Raw genomic sequence first — 16,390 nt, 5'->3', positions numbered from 1 at the left:
ATACCGCCGCAGAGTGCAAACGTAAACAACTTGTTTACGTTCTGTACATATTTCTCTTTGCATGTTTTTAACCTAGCAGGGTGAAGGAATGAACATGAGCGTAAGCTTAGTTGTGCTTGTAGTTATTACGCACTGCAAGTAAAAAGATGATGTGTGAATACTTTTAATTTACTTTTGAATGATGCACGAGGAAGTCTTAGAGAAAAGATGCTGCACAAAACAGTAAAAGCGACACGTATATAACGACCAGGAATGTGTTTTGTTTTTAACATGATATTTCTAACCTCAGTTTGTTAGGAGTTCAATAGGTAAACGCTTGCGGTACCGTGAACTGAGGCAAATTTGTACAAGCTTTACACACTGGTTTCAGATCATAGAGCAGACTAGTGAATTAATCGGGTCTGGACTACAGCAGTAATATCCCAGCATAAAATAAATTAAAACTTTCAGTAAACAGAATTTCTGTGTTACAAGCTTTCTTCTGGTAGAGATAAAGTCATTTTTAGTTGAATAAATTTTGTCCCTATGCTTTCGAATATCAAATGGTGTTACTCTCATATCTCTAGGTTTATTTTCCAAAGGAGATACTGTACAATCTTCAGATTTTGAGAAAACATTTACAAGGGTAAATGCTTCAGTAGTGTTCAAACTACGTTTATTCTGTTTGTCTTTGTGTACCCGCAGCAGGCAAACTGAGAAGTGATTTCCAGAGTTTCACTTTGTTAGTGAAAGGGGGCTGGCAGCTAATTTTTTAAACTTCTCTCATGTGGAGTCTGTGTGTACCATTCATGTGCATTGCCATAGTACAATAACATTGTATCTTCAGACTTCTGCATACCAGTGAAAAGAAAGAATACAGTGTTTTCATATACTTAAGATCCTGCATTGTACCTGTATTGCTAACAGAAAGAATACATTGTCGTAAGGCTGATACTGCAGGTACAGAGATTGTATGTCTATAGCCGTGGACATACACAACACATTATTGTAAGGCTGATTCTGTGTACCCATTCTAAGCTGACGAGATTAGTTTTATGCAGTGTTACATGAAGCTGGGCAAGCCCCCATGCTAAGCAGTTGACAAACTTTTGAACAATTTTCTTGATAACTACACAAAAACTACATATGATTCATCATATAAGGAAATAATTATTTTGGCACATTCATAATTCAGAGGGAAGTGTTCTAGACATTTTAGTCTGGTTTTTCAATTTACCTATATTTCTGCGCTATTTTCATTGGTCAACCAAAGACTAATTTGTATAATAATCAAAAGTCTAATTTGCATAATAATCAACAAACCAGAACAAATTTTGGAGAAGGTCATGTGAATGAATCAGGCCAAAAGTTACAACACTTTGCGGGGAATAATACTGAAGGCATGAACCTCTAAGTAATGTAAGGCTTTGAAAATTGGCAGGCAGTGCTTTCCCTGGCTTAGCATAAAGGTTTAGGCGTGATGACCTTAGGTCGGACAGCCATTACTGTGACTGTCCAGACTGGGCCCGAGTCATTTAGAAGTTTGTCTTTAAATGCTAGGATACATAAGGTGCAGGTTCATTCCTAGCCTTGATTAGAGAATTTATGGATTTTCTCCACCGTCACTGTTGTTGGGACCTCAGGAGCAGTAAAGAACCCACAATGTTCTCCTAGTCATTTCCACAATGTAACTTGACCACTTCCTTTCCACTAGTGCTATTTGCATATCTGTATTGGTCACACATGGGAAAGTTTTCAAAGGTCAAAGGTTGGTTGTTTACCAACGGGCACCGGCGGGCACTTCAGTTTCTGCTGACCATCATTGTATAAGTGAAAAATTCTTGAATGTGGAGTACATTGTACTTACATAGCTGTTTGGATTATCAATCATCAGCTTATAATAATTTTATTTCACTTCTTTACCGCACATTTGTATATAATTGGTGTGTTTGTAGTGTTCACGGAATTTTTAAAGCTCAGCTTTACATTGTTTCAGACTAGTTTTCATTATTCTATTTGTGCAGCAAGTTTATTTACTGCATGGTAAAGTTAAGCAGCTTGCATATCTGTGTATTTTCCCAGCTTGATTTTATTCATTTAATCAGCTTAGAAAAAACATATCCTTGAGTTTCAATATTTTTATTTTTATTTCTTCAGAAAATGGACCAAGCGTTGAAGAAGAAACTGCAGACTTTTCTGAACGACATGCTAAAATTTGGAACTGTCAAAGGATTCAAGTATTTCTCTATGTATCTGAGAGGACGTGAAGAGATGATGATCAACATTCTGAATGAACCTCATGTGTGTAAACATTTTGTGTTCTCTTTTAAGCATGAAGCATGTGGTACGTTGAGAATATCCCGTTTCATTAAAGGTCATATTAAAGTCACAAACTATTAAGGCTTCAGATATGCCATCGTTAAAAATAGTACTTTGTAAATGACACTTAGCACTGAGAAGTTGCAGCAAGGAAACCCGACTGGTTGACCCGGTGTCAGTATAAAGTGACTGGGTGGGCATGATTGGGTGTCATGTCGGGTGTCTTCGGCACGATACTTCAGTGGGGGCAACATTTTGGCGGTGTGGACTCACAAGAAAGAAAACAGAATATGTGAACACACACCTTATGACTCCTCGTCGTCATGTGACTGAAAAATTGTTTGGTACAACATTAAACACCATGCATACATACCTACATACATACAAACATACATACATACATACATACATATGGTTGTTTGCCCAAACAGTTAATTACCTTTTCACATATAGAAGGGCCACTTTCATTGTGGTTTATGCAACTTTTTAATTTGATTATGCAGATAGAACTACATTAATTGGAATGGCCAATTTCAGAGCTGCACAAAATGTACAATTTTATCAATCTTAGAGTAATACTTGAAGGGTATGACAGCGTGAATAAACATCTTGGCAGCCTGCAAGAAGGTTGAAGCATTAGAGTATTTCAACTCTTGAAGATAGTCCCCCCAAATTACTGTGTTTGACATCATCCAAGTATCCAGGTATGGAAAACAAATATAGAAACATTAAGTGCAAAACTGCTTGAGTAAGTCTGTATCTCCCAATCAAACTAATAGATAAGTTTAAGAAAACAAATTTATTTATTTATTTGATTGCCATACTCAGGAATATTTCACCTCTACGACAGCTGCCAGCTTTATGGTGGGAGGAAACCATGCAGAGCCTGCTGGAAACCCATGACCATCCGCAGGTTGCTGTGAGACCTTCCCACATACGGCCAGAGAGGAAGCTGGATTGATGAGAGGCTCCTGGGACATTATGCTGTGCTATCACACTGACCAACTGAGCAACGGAGGCCCCAAGAAAACAAATACATGTATAATGTAATTTGTATATTTCAGAATCTGGGTTCTCGCTCAAGTGAACCCACCTCACCTTGTATTTTGCCATCTGATGTGAACCCAAGCAGCAGTTTCACATCACATAACCTACCCTATGACACGTAAGTATCCTTACAGTAGATGCTGCATTTACTCGTCAGGATCACCTGGCAACAGTGCATCAGCCAATCAGCATAACCTAGCAGTCCGCACTGTCACTCAGTGCAATACATCAGCCAATCAGCATAACCTAGCAGTCCGCACTGTCACTCAGTGCAATACATCAGCCAATCAGCATAACCTGGCAGTCCGCACTGTCACTCAGTGCAATACATCAGCCAATCAGCTTAACCTGGCTGTCCGCACTGTCACTCAGTGCAATACATCAGCCAATCAGCTTAACCTGGTTGTCCGCACTGTCACTCAGTGCAATACATCAGCCAATCAAAATTGCCGGTAAACATGTGATGTCTATCAAAACAATACATCAACCAGTCAGATTCATCTGGCAGTCTATGCAGTCAACTAAAATGATAATTAGCCAATTAGAAAATCATCTTTTTTTCTGGACACCGTTGGTGTAAAGGGCATAAACCAAGCAAATGCCCTTGGTCAGGGTGGAGTGTCAAGTCTGGTGTCTTCAGTGTTTGTCCAGTAAGGCAGAACTATATCTGTGTCACCTAACAAAAGCTTTTGTTGCGTAAATAGTTGAAGAATGACTATACCTTCATGTTTTCTTGGACTGAAGGGGAATAAGTCTGTCAAGTATTATACTCTTAAATATGCCAAATATTATACTCTTAAAGATGTCAAGCATTATACTCTTAAAGATATCAAGTATTATGCTCTCAAAGAGGTCAAGATTAAATCTATTAAATTAAACTGAGTCAAATACCCTGTTCACATTCGGATCTAATCTGAACCGATTTAAATCTAAGCCATTTGTAAAAATGCATACGTTCACACCACCATGTGGCCAAGGGGATTTTAAGCCAGTTCAGGCTTTTGTCCATTCACACAGTCACATTTAAGCCGGTTTAGTAATTGGAACGTCATTGGACTTCTATGTATCCGAGGCATTTACTCCAATTAGCGTTCACACAGCACAAATAAACCTGATTAAATGCCCCCTTTTTTGAACGTCAAACTAGCTCAAAGTCCCTTTCGCATTTAAACCAGCTTGTGTTGAAAATTTGCCCATGTGAAAATTTGCTCCTGTGAAAATTTTGGTCATCTCAGTATTTCTGTGGTGTGGCTCTCAGTGTTAGGTATTAGTCATGCCCTGGTCGGCCCAGTGTCAGTGTATTGTTTCTCGGGGAGAGTCATGTCTGATATCTTCTGCATAACGTTCCAGTGATTGTATTTATTTATTTGATTGGTGTTTTACACCGTACTCAAAAATATTTCACTTATCTGACGGCGGCCAGCATTACCGTGGGAGGAAACCAGAGCCTGGGAAATACGCATGACCATCTGCAGGTTGCTGTGGTGGCATGCTAACAACCTCGGCCACAGGGGCCCACTAGTGCTCCATTGAGGTAGCACTATAAATATATAGGTTTTAGGATGGTTTGAAAGCCATGTTAAACCCCCAAAAACAATAATATTTCTTTGCCCTTTGAGATTTTCAGTGTAACATTTTGGGGCAAGTAACTATTTTTTAATTACACACGTGATGATTGGACTCGCCCTGATCACATACACACAGCTGCATGTGATCATCATCATGACTAAAAAAAAGTTAATTATAACTTAGAGATATACAGACATATATGTACACTTTATAGTGAATGTGTTCTAGGCAATCCTTGCTGATGTCACAGAGATCTCAGATGGCCCTGAGTGGTTACGGTAGTCAGGGGGTGGGGCTACCCCCAGCCTCGCCCAGTGAAGAGGAGCCCAGTAAGGTAGGATGTCCCCTTTCGCAAGGATGCTTGATTGAATCATTGTGCAACAACAGTGAGATACGAAAGGAAAGAAATATATATATTTTTATTGAGATACTTCATTGACGCTTGTTTGTTATTTGTTGCATCCAGTACAAGCAATGTTTCTCTAGCACATACAAGACATCAGGTTCATGCATGGAGAACAAGATGAATGTAAGTGAGGTAGAATCTGTGAATCTGTGCGGCCTCTGGAGTGTTAACATTGAACAGAGAGTAGGCAAGGTCAGAACCCTAATTTCGTCTAATTTTTGGGAAACGTATTCTGCTCTTTTTAGGCAATATACATGTGGCAGGGATATTTAGTTGTTTGTTTGGGGTTTTTTCACATGGTTAGTCCATCTAATGAACAACATTTTCATATCTCTTCTTTTCCCCAAAACTGGCAGAGAAATGTTATTCCTTGTTTTCGGAACTACTAATATCTGTCCAAAAAATTAGAAGAATTAAGGTACTTTGAGAAAAACACAGAAAAAACTAGCAACAAGTTAAATCCTGGGCTGTCGCCAAAGTCTGTAAATGTTAAAGCTTAAACAGGGTCCTTCATGGCCTGGTGGTTAGCATGTTAGTGCGGCACAATGACCCCCAGAGCCTCTCACCAATGCAGTCAATGCGAGTTCAAGTCCAGCTCATGCTGGCTTCCTCTCCATCCTTACGTGTGTAGGTCTGCCAGCAAATTGCAGATGGTCATGGGTTTCCATCCAGTTCTGCTGGGTTTATGTTCACCACAACGCTAGCCTCTGTCATGTAAGTGAAATAGTCTTGAGTATGGCATAAAACTCCAATCAAATAAATAAACAAATAAATTGGCGTATAGGCATAAATTGCCATGTGTTTATCTGAATATTTTATAAAGTGTTTATTTTAAGACTTTACTGTATTCTTTTCACAAGAGTATGTTAAATAACTGTTTTAGGATTTGAACTCCACTGTGTTTTTGATTGCTGGGTATGCCAAGTACAGCTGTCCTTATGTATGGGTGCGGTCAAATCATGAGCGTCTGGTGCGCCTGACGGGAGAAGAGGGAGGTGAACGGGACAGCCCCCTCAAACTCAAGTGCAGTGCTAAGTGGAAAGATACAGGTGTGGGGTTCTTGATGAATTTTTTGTGGAATGAATGAATTTGTAGATTCCTCGGTTCTCATTGCTTGCGTAACCACAGTAAGTGGTTGATGATGCTCGTGTGTGGCTGCCATGGTATAAGTGACAAATTTTTGAATATTGCATTATAAAACAATCAAATAAATATATAAAAAACTTAATAAATTAATTTCATTGATTAAAATTATTTCATTATCATCATCGTAATAATTGGTAAGTATTGTGGAATTGTATGTTACAAATAACAGAACTATACACAGTTTCCCAGAATCACAAATTGTTGCTATGGTAACATGTTTGTGTCATTATACTTTGCTCAGACGTAAAAATTTGGGATGTGATCTCGGAACTCATCAAACTTTGCACTTATCCTGTGCCAAGGAACCCATTTGAGGTGGATGTGGAATACATTGATTGTCTCCCTTTGAAGGAGAGGGTTTTAGTGACGGGATCATTGGCAAACTCCCTACAAAAAATCATGCTTCATACGAAAGATGAAAAACATTATTCCGGGAAAGGTGAGGGCTTTTTCTTCCTTCTGCATCAAATTGTCTCTCTTCCATGTCCATTTTTTTTTTCATCTCTTGTCTTTCACATATTCTTTTGTATTACTATGAACAATGATTAATGACAAAGGAAAAACATATTTTAATGCAAATTTCTGTCCATACTCTTCTCCCTTTCTCTAGTATTCTCCTTTACCGCTTTTTAGGAATGTTCATAAATGAAGAAAAATTTTATCAAAGAATTTTTAGCCAGATATATGTGTTGGACACTGCCTATGGGTTTGTGTGTGTATTTTGCATCGGTGAACAGTTATTTCCTCAAGTTTGGTGCGGCAGAAAATATTGAGAAAGAATGATAATAATATTGGTTTATTCGCTTCTTTCAGTTTTTGATGACCTACATCTGGTAACTAGGAAACACTTTGAAGGGTTGCAGAATCTTGTGCGACAAAAACAAATTCCAGGCGTAGAGAATTTCCTGCAAGAGGAGCGCAAACAACAGCAAAATCTGCAACGAGAAGCGCAAGTACATGCCCGTGCAACGCAGCGCAAGCGCTATCCCAGTCAGACATACACAGAGCAGGCAGCTGCAGCGTATGGCCTGCAGTCCACGTATGGTGGTCCAGAAGTGTCAACTGGTCGTCCAGCTGACCCTTTCTCTCAGCAGAACCAATATGGTCGTCAGGGTCATGTGGGGTTTGGATATGGGCAAACACCAAGTATGTTCTAGATGCAAGACTGCGTGTGAAGAACTGTTCCATGCTCATTTCACATCTGACATGTATAACATGTGGCCCCAGTATACTGACAATCCAGTATATCAATACTGACACTCTTCACCCTCTCCCCTGAACGAAGAAAAGGTTGGGGTTGTCTTTATTCCAAAGTATCTGATGTGCAGCCTGTAAGAATTTTGATGGTTTGTAAACAGACCAACATCTCTGTATGTCTCTCTGGGCAAGGTGTTGTAACAAACACTAGTATGTGTATAGCTCATGTATATTTTGTAAGAAATTTGAAAGAATCATGTGGAAGAAGTTTTTATGGTTCACCCACTTTACATCAGTGTACTTTGCATCATTTGTGGATGACATTTTGCCATAAAGGAGGTGGAATCTCAACTGCTTTTAAAATATTGTGTCCGGATGCCATATCTACCTGATTCAACATCACATCAGGCATTTGTTTGAACAGTATTGGAAGATTAGATTTATGCCCTCACATTTGTTATCCCCACGGAATTTTAAGGAATTTTAGAAAGGATACTTTTTAAAATCTCAGTTAACTTCACCATATTACAGGAGGCAGAGGTTAGCAACATCCACATTTTATAAGAATTTTAAGTGCTATGACTGCTTCAATCTTAAGTTGTTCTATAGCATCAAATTGGTAAATACATATATGATGGATGTATATATATATATATATATACAATCGGCGAGTTTTGTGTTGGAACTCTTTTATTGCTGAAGGTACAAAAAGTCGACCAGTATCATTTGGCTAGTTCCCTGCCCCTTACGTCAGATGGCGCTCAATGCTTCGTACATTCAAGATGCGCATAATTCAAGGAATCACACTACTTTATCACGTGGCATGTCCAAAATGTTAGGTAACTATTTTGTATCATGGGCGTGTGAGAAAATTTTTACAAAAGTTATTTAGTCTATAGAATAGACGAATGGATGGGTGCAGAAAATTGAAAAGCTGAACGTTTGTGAACTTGAGAAGTTTCCCATCCTGGTTTGATACAGGAAAATCAAATGTGGAATCCAATCTCAGGCTGACTGAGCAGTTAATGTTTTCTCCCAGAAGATTAAGGCATATTGTGAGAGACTGTATGAGGCAGTTGGTACGATGTTTCGGTTGTCCCCATTTTCTACACCAATGTATATCTTGACCCAGATCATAAAAACGAAATATTTTTAACTACAGCATAATACACCGATTTAACAAAGGAAAAAAAAGTTAATATGTGTATGTATATATTTTTTCTGTCAAAATATATTTGTGTATAAAGTACCGGTAATGTTTACACGTATATGTAAAACAGTGATCTCAATATATTTATGTGTGCAGATGAGTGTATATTTCAAATGCCAGAAGATTGTGTGGTTTATTAGATGGAGTAGAAGGCGTTAAGTGGCTGCATTGAAGCTGCTTGTCTTTCAGTGGCTAGATACATGAGCAGAGGTAATGATTCTATCCTTGTAGTGCTAGTAGAACCATTTGAGTGTTGTGTACAAATCGTGTGAAAACACATGCATTTGTTTGATATTATAAAAGCCAGTATGATTTACTATGGGCACGCCGGTTTCCTCCACCTGTAAGATTTACCCGCCTTCGTATAAGGCTGCGGACAGGAAGCGAAGAAACCGAATTTCAGCTCAAGATGATCGTTGATATAAACCCACCTAGTACCAATATTCAACTTCTGATTTCCAGGAATAAGAATGTGGATTGTTGTGAAGCCTGATATTTCCACCGACCTATTTTTGGTCACTGGATCGTTTAAAGTTTTAATGAACGATTAGTGCACTATTGCAGCTCTATCGTGGCGGGAACATGTTAGAAGGAAGAACTAGGTAGACTTGAAAAATCAAAAATGGAAAAAACCGGACAATCCCGAAAACCAATATAAAAAGGCTACAGCATTTGGGGCAACTCCAGTGCAGCAACGACGTTGAAAGTCCAGTGGCAAATTGTCAACTGGTTACACCCAACTGGTAAAACCAGACCTGTTGTCAATTTACCTTGTCTCCGGCACGGTGTTTCAGATAGGTAACTCTTTAAGTATTGTAAGACTAATAGCATAGGGAGTAGAACCAAAGCAGCGATGACAGTGTGATAACTGGCAAATGTTCACACGGAAATCCAGTTTCCTGTCAATGTACCTCAGTCAAGGTTTAATTCTGCTCTGCAGATAGGAACATTTTACACGCATTCTGGAACTATGGCCGGAACAGAATTAGGCACAAAAATTTAGCGTTGTTAACTGCACATAATTAAACAGCACTGGTCTAAAAAAATCTCTAAATTTCTTCACGGTGTTATCATCACATTTAATAAAATTGTTTAATTGGTGCTTTACGCCGTACTCGAGAGTTCTTCACTTATGGCACGGTGACCAACATTATGGTGGGAGGAAAAAGGGCAGAGTCTCGACTACACGCAGGTATAACTGGCAGACCTTCCCATGTAATGGCCGGAGAGGAAGCTTTAATAAACTTAATTAACAATAACAACTAAACGATGTTTAGTCCAGAAGAATTCTGCTGCAGGAACGTGGCAATGATGAAATATAGAACATTTATAAACCCAAGATTTAATTTTAATCCCCTCTTTTTAAGCTTGATTTACTTCAGTATCCAAGTCATGGCACTTGTAATATGAATGGCCTCTCCCTAACGTGCCGTGTTGTTGTGGATTCTTATACCAAACCATTGTCGTCAATGAAGAACTCGCATTTGACCAATCACAATCAATATGCAGTTGTAAGTAAATAAACCAGCTGTCCCATACATTGGTTCCAGTCTTCCTCACAACGGAAATCCAGTATCTCTGCTGTAGTTTTACTCTATTCTGTAGCCTTTTGTCATTCCATTGCCTCTGATGGGGTACTACAACACTTCCAACCTCTGTGGAGGAAGAGGCGCCACGTACTAGTAATTTCCACCGGTGGCCGATGGAACAATACATCAGTGGACAGTTCTTCCCCTGTGGACATAGGGAGCCGAATGGAGCGCTCCCGTGCACTGCCACGGTGGGAGTGTGGGATCCATGCATTATGTGCATATTGTATGCCTATATATCTTGGGAGTCAACGATATTGGCGCGATCCTGTATAGCTCTGAGGTCATGCCGTTTTACCGTTTCCTCGCCTTCACTTGCTTCTACGTTATAAGATGTATCCTGAAAGCCCATCTAGACAGAATCCAAAGCGTACAGTTCTCAATGATAACGGTAATTTTCGTCACACCGAATCATTTTCCGAAAAATTCCGTTAAATTTTCAGTCGGATTCAATCTCCAGATGATTCCCCCAGAGTCGAGAATCCCCGTAAGCTCATCTGGAATGATTAATGAAACATAGATTGCAACTATGGCTTTAGGTCATACTTTTTCGAGCCATTTTCCGAACAATTTCATTCAGGTCAGTCAGATTCACTGCCCGAATCCGACGATTCTCCGGAGTCGGGTTCCCATTTCTCTGGTGGGGTGCAGGCGTAACATTTACCCTCAATGTCTTCGCAGCAGTCACCACAATATCCAAACCGACAACCCTCTGATTCGCAGCGATAAAAAGATTCGTCTTCCACGTCACCGCAAATTAAACATTTCTCCTTGGCGAAATCAAAATTTCTAAGCCATCCGAAGAAACGGGGCCACATTTCACGCAGTTTGGGTAGAAAACCTAATTCTAAAACTAGCTTCGCTTTCCGAGCTTTCTTTCGCACTTGTCTTCTGGCGTGAACGAGGTAGCTCTTTCTACGCTTTAGCGTGTCGTTGTAAAGGAACAAAACTCTCGCTTTCTCTCGCTTTCGGAAGAAAAATGAGCAAATGACTCTTCGGAAACGCAGCCCGTACGCCTCCAGTAGCAACAGCACCCAAATGAGCAAGTAGATGCCATAAATTGTTACTATCTTGCTCGTACTTAATGTAATTGGTTTTGGCAAGCAGTTGAAGTTTGTGCTAAAGTTGTCGATGCTGTGTCTTGATTCGAATCCTTTCAGGATGCTGCGAACAATAGAAGCAACGAAGCCACTGCCGAAGACCTTGACGTCCACGTCGTGTCGGCCGGTCTGTCTGTACGCTATAAAACTGTTTCTTTGTATGATGTCGAGGACGCCGAACAACAATTTATCCACCAAAATCACCATGGAGATGACAAACACGTTAATCAAGAGCCTAATAGTGCCTTTAATGATCTTTGATTTCTCAGCCGACCGTAGTTTGACTGACGTGGGTTCCACGATCTTTATTGCCTCCATTTTTTTTAGCGGCAACAAAGTAGACTTGCCCAACTCGTCTCTTCGGGCGTCTATTTTCTTGAAGTAAGACGTGATGTAAATGTTGTCATAGCGGAAATCACTGATGTACCCTTTCGTGTACGAGTATGCTTGCTTGAACAGGAGAATAAAAGCAAATCCAAGAAGAAGCTGTAACATGTTTAGAAAATAATTGACCAGCACTTCACGCGAGGAAAATTCACGTTCGATGCCCATGGCCACTTCTTTGGCTGTCACAACATCGACGTCTTCTTTTGAGTGCTCTACTTGTATTTCATTTTCACTTGAAAGTTACTGTCGAAATCTTTGAGAGTTTCGTCAGTGGAGACAAATGTCTCACCGATGCCTGGATCGACGACATTGACGGATTCACAGTCTAACCCGATTATGCCCGGCACGAGTCGAATAAGCTGACAAATTATTGATAACTTCAGTGGCAAGCACAGTATGTAGCCAACAACAGGAAGTTCATCCAGGCATTTGTCCTCCATGTCCATGAATTCTTTTTCACAGCGCTTCACACCCACGGAAAACACGTCCTCGCATCGAAAGTCTAGCTTTTTTTCGTAGCTTTTCTCAGCTTTCTCCGCCTTCGGCGCGCTCTTGAGTCCCTTGTATCGGCTGTCGATCTCATGACTCCGCGAACTTCCACTCTGGGTTGCGTCCACGGCGTCCGTGTTTTCCCGCAGTTTCTTCACTTCTGTCCCATCCGTGAGCTCTTTACGAACGGGCTGAAATGCTTTGTCGATGCTCGCCATTGTTTCGTGCAGCAGAAACCCGTCCTTCTGGAGCTCAGTGACCAAGTTTTGCAGAGGTTGCATCTGCAGCTCCGTTTTGGCCCTGGTATGATTCTCCAACAACTCCAAGGAGCAACTTAAGGAGCGAGTAGTCTCCCTTGCATTGCTTATGATGTTCGACACAGGCCCCGAAATAAGCAGAGAGATGGCGAATGTGGACACATAAGCCCGGCCCTCCTTACTAAAGAACACTGGAATGAGAAGACAAATCATGCATCTAACCTGGACAGAGAGAGAAAAACCGGCTGCCAACAGAAATCCTAGTCCTGTTCCTAAAGTCCGTCGGATGGATGTCGGTATTCGCATTGGTTCTATCAGAAGGAGGTGGAACACAAAGCCGATAGCGAGGCCTACTGGAAAGCCAAGAGTAATCTTCAAAGGTTTACAGTCTTCAGGCGTCCCGAAGAAAAAGCGCTTGATTTGTTTTTTAATATAGCTCTCATCTTCCTCAGCGTCATCATCCATCTTGTAACCAGAGGATAATTACACAGTTCCACTTCTAATTAGGTGTACTGCTTAGTCAGACTAATAATATCAGAGTTAGAACTAGATATTTTGCTTGTTCCTTCCTCCAATATAATTCTCGCGTTTAACTGGCTCCCATGATGACGTAGCTTATGACGTCAAATTACGTACGCGGTCATGTGAATTGGATACCGACCAAAGTGACGGGTTACCTCAGGTCAGTGGCGTCGAACGTTCTACTACAATGTCTATACGCCGTTAAGTAAAAGCGCAGCGAGCAACATGTTTGACGTCGCGCAACAAAAGACTTATAACATGGAAGTTCCAATGGGATACCCGCAGAAGTCTGAAGTGGAACGTATTCCTGCATTCCACTGCAGCGTCAGCAGCGCGACGTCACAGGGGGTATATCAAATACGTCACAGATGAAACAAAAGCACGCAACATATTTTGCGTCGCGCAACAACAGACTTTTGACGTACTAATCCTATGACACAGGTGCCACCTTTTGTAAGAGGAAAATCTGCCGGTACCCCATTCACCCCAGCGCCACCTGTAAATCCCTTGGTATGTCAATAATCTTGATTAAATATTATGTCGATTTTATCATTACACAATTATGTCATGTTACTGTTCATTAAATGTGACGACAACACACCATTCTGAGTCATTCTAGACCAGTGACGCCTCTTAAATTGCAAGTAATATTAGTGCATTCCCTTTTTAAAGCATTTACATGAACTGTTATAAAATGAAACTCTAACTGAGATAAAATGACAAGCGGCTGTATTTCACCGGTTACGTGCTATAGTTTTACTCTCTATGTTGTAAGTTTTTGATATCATATATACTTAAAAAGCAGACTAGCTGGAACATCATACCGAATACACCAGACGATGTGCCTAATATCACTCTTAGTGAAATGGGACAATGTAGGCCGACAAAACTCTTGTTATGTTGAGTGCTACACAAGAAAAATATTCCACTTAAGACAATCTGGTGGCCCTGAACAACCGTTTTGTACTGGTCAAATCTAGTCATCGAAACAGACATTCGTATACCAGCCGTCAGCCAAAATCGACGCTCCGGGTAAATAATTCCAAGACCAGTTTTGAACACAATGTTCAACACAAACACCAACGAAGACGAGCCGTCAACAGTTTTCAGCGGTATTGCAGAGGCGTAAGGAATATTATACGCGAATGAATTATGAAAGTTTTAGCATAAAGGCATTATGCTAGGTTTGCCAACAAACTAATACATTGCAGATAACGCCCACTGTGTTTTGTTTTCCGAAATTTTGCCTAAAAGGAAGAAAACATTAGGAAGTATTCCACAGGAAGCTTAAAAAGCACACATTTTTTTTTCATTTTGGAGATGTTGCACATACAAGGTATCTCAGTCCAAAGTGAGCAAAACCACCAAAATCTGGTAGATCCAGGGTCAATCCTGGATCGAGTCACACCAAAGACAATAGAGGAAGTTGTAGATCCCTGGTTTGGATTATTGATACAGTGCAACTGGTTGGCCCGTATCAGCATATTGGCTCAGTGGAGCGGCTTACTTGCCTTCGGTAAGTCGTTTCAGTGAAGCAGCATTAGATGAAAGAGTGGTGGATATTCGCCCTGCAATTTGGTGGCACATTACACGTACATATACTCTAAGGACTTTTTCGTCGTCATATGACTGAAGAATTATTAAGTACGACGTTAAACCCAAAGCACTCACTCAATCACCAAATGGCACAGCCGTGGATCTAGGTTAAATTTAAGTGTAGTGTAGTATAGTGTAGTGTCTTGTAATGTAGTGTGGTGTTGTTTGGCGTGGTGTAGCGTGTACAAAACGGCTTGAAAAGTGAAAACGGTATCTCTAGTTAAAACAAATGTTGGCTCACACATGTGCACAAAGCCAGCGCGAGTTTACAGGGACGTCAAGGCACAACAGAGCGTCTGACAGAGGAGAGTCTTCGGTGAGGGATTTCGCTTGCCGAACGTGCGCCAGGACATTTTCCAGACGGGACAACTGGCTCAGGAATGAAAGGACGCACACCACCACCCTGAGAGACGTTCACGTGCCATTCATGTGCCAGGACGTTTGTCCGATTGACGAACATGCTCCGGCACCCGCAGACGCACGGGGGGAAAGAGCGGATTTACACACGTGAGGCGTATTAGAAGACGTTCTACTGGTTGTGGGATTGGCGAGTGCATCAGCGTGCTCAAAACGTCCCGGACAACCGTTCCCTCTTCAAGTCCTCCAGTGTGTACACGACGGGCTGACGGTGAGCGGTGAAATACTTGTACATGCGTCCTTTCAAAGTACGGTTAAACCGTTCTACCAAGGAGGGTTTGGTCTCGTTGAATGTGTGAAAGGCGAAGGCCCAGTTTTCCTGTAAAAGTGCTTTAAAACGGTCTGTTCAGAAACCTTTGCCTTTGTCCGTTTGCAGGCACAAGGGTTGACACCCCGTCTTGAAAACGTGTTGAAACGCCTCGATCACACAAGCAACGGTTTTGGTGCGAACGGTTTTGGTTTTGGGACGACCCAATCGTACTTGCAAAGGACACTAATGCAAGTAAGTAGGAAACTGTTGTTGTCGTGTTTGGCACACGCCCCCATGTCGACCAGGTCCGTCTGCCACTGACTGTCTATGCCCCCCAACCACGACCCGGTTACGAGGGTAGTCCTGTCGAGTGGGACGGTTCAGTGTGCATGTCCTGTTGGGCCAGCCAAGCCGACACGCGCACCCTGCTCTCTGTAAGTCATTGTTGCCGGGCTGCCTTGAGCAAGGGCTGGACGCCGCTGTAAGCCGCTGGGCTGTCAGGTTCTTATTACGATGCATGGAGAGTGGCATGGACAGTCTCGATCACTATCCGTGAATGCGCTCTGACCCCGATTCTGCCCCCGCGGTTGCAATCACTGCTGCTGGCGAGGAGGCTGGCGGCCGGTGCGAGAAATGGTCCCGTGTCGTCCTTGCGCGCGTTTGTGTATGCGAGTTTGAATATAACAGATTTTTTTAGGATTCGAGCCCCGGTGTGACCACCGGTCATTTGACTGGGGCTGCAAGACGGTCTCGCCTTCCTGCTCAAAAATAAACACCCCAGTGCACCGTGAACATGTGTTTACACCTGTGTACATGCATTTGACACGGAGCGTCCACAGAATAATGACGCCTGGTTGGAGAGTCGCTCTTCGTACATTAACGTGGGGAGAACAGTGTCTAAATAATACTG

The 16,390-nt window shown here is 41.5% G+C and overlaps 2 protein-coding genes across 2 annotated transcripts; one reads left to right on the top strand and one right to left on the bottom strand.

Annotated features, from left to right (window-relative positions):
• The first annotated feature begins 17 nt into the window (after positions 1-17).
• Positions 18-8,937, top strand: LOC135479220 (uncharacterized). Its single transcript, XM_064759014.1, has 7 exons — positions 18-100; positions 2,137-2,280; positions 3,363-3,463; positions 5,143-5,248; positions 6,204-6,369; positions 6,708-6,905; positions 7,280-8,937. Exons 1-7 carry the CDS (start codon positions 89-91, stop codon positions 7,621-7,623), a joined length of 1,071 nt encoding a protein of 356 aa, XP_064615084.1. The 5' UTR covers positions 18-88; the 3' UTR covers positions 7,624-8,937.
• Positions 8,938-11,043: 2,106 nt separating this feature from the next.
• LOC135479829 (E3 ubiquitin-protein ligase DCST1-like) lies at positions 11,044-13,160 on the bottom strand. The gene is given in 2 exon segments (XM_064759734.1): positions 11,044-12,144; positions 12,147-13,160. Coding segments are annotated over 2 exon segments (2,115 nt in total).
• Between the last annotated feature and the right edge of the window lie 3,230 nt (positions 13,161-16,390).

This window comes from Liolophura sinensis, chromosome 12 (assembly GCF_032854445.1).
Source record: "Liolophura sinensis isolate JHLJ2023 chromosome 12, CUHK_Ljap_v2, whole genome shotgun sequence".
NCBI lineage: Eukaryota > Metazoa > Mollusca > Polyplacophora > Chitonida > Chitonidae > Liolophura > Liolophura sinensis.
This window is presented reverse-complemented; position numbering and strand designations above follow the sequence as displayed.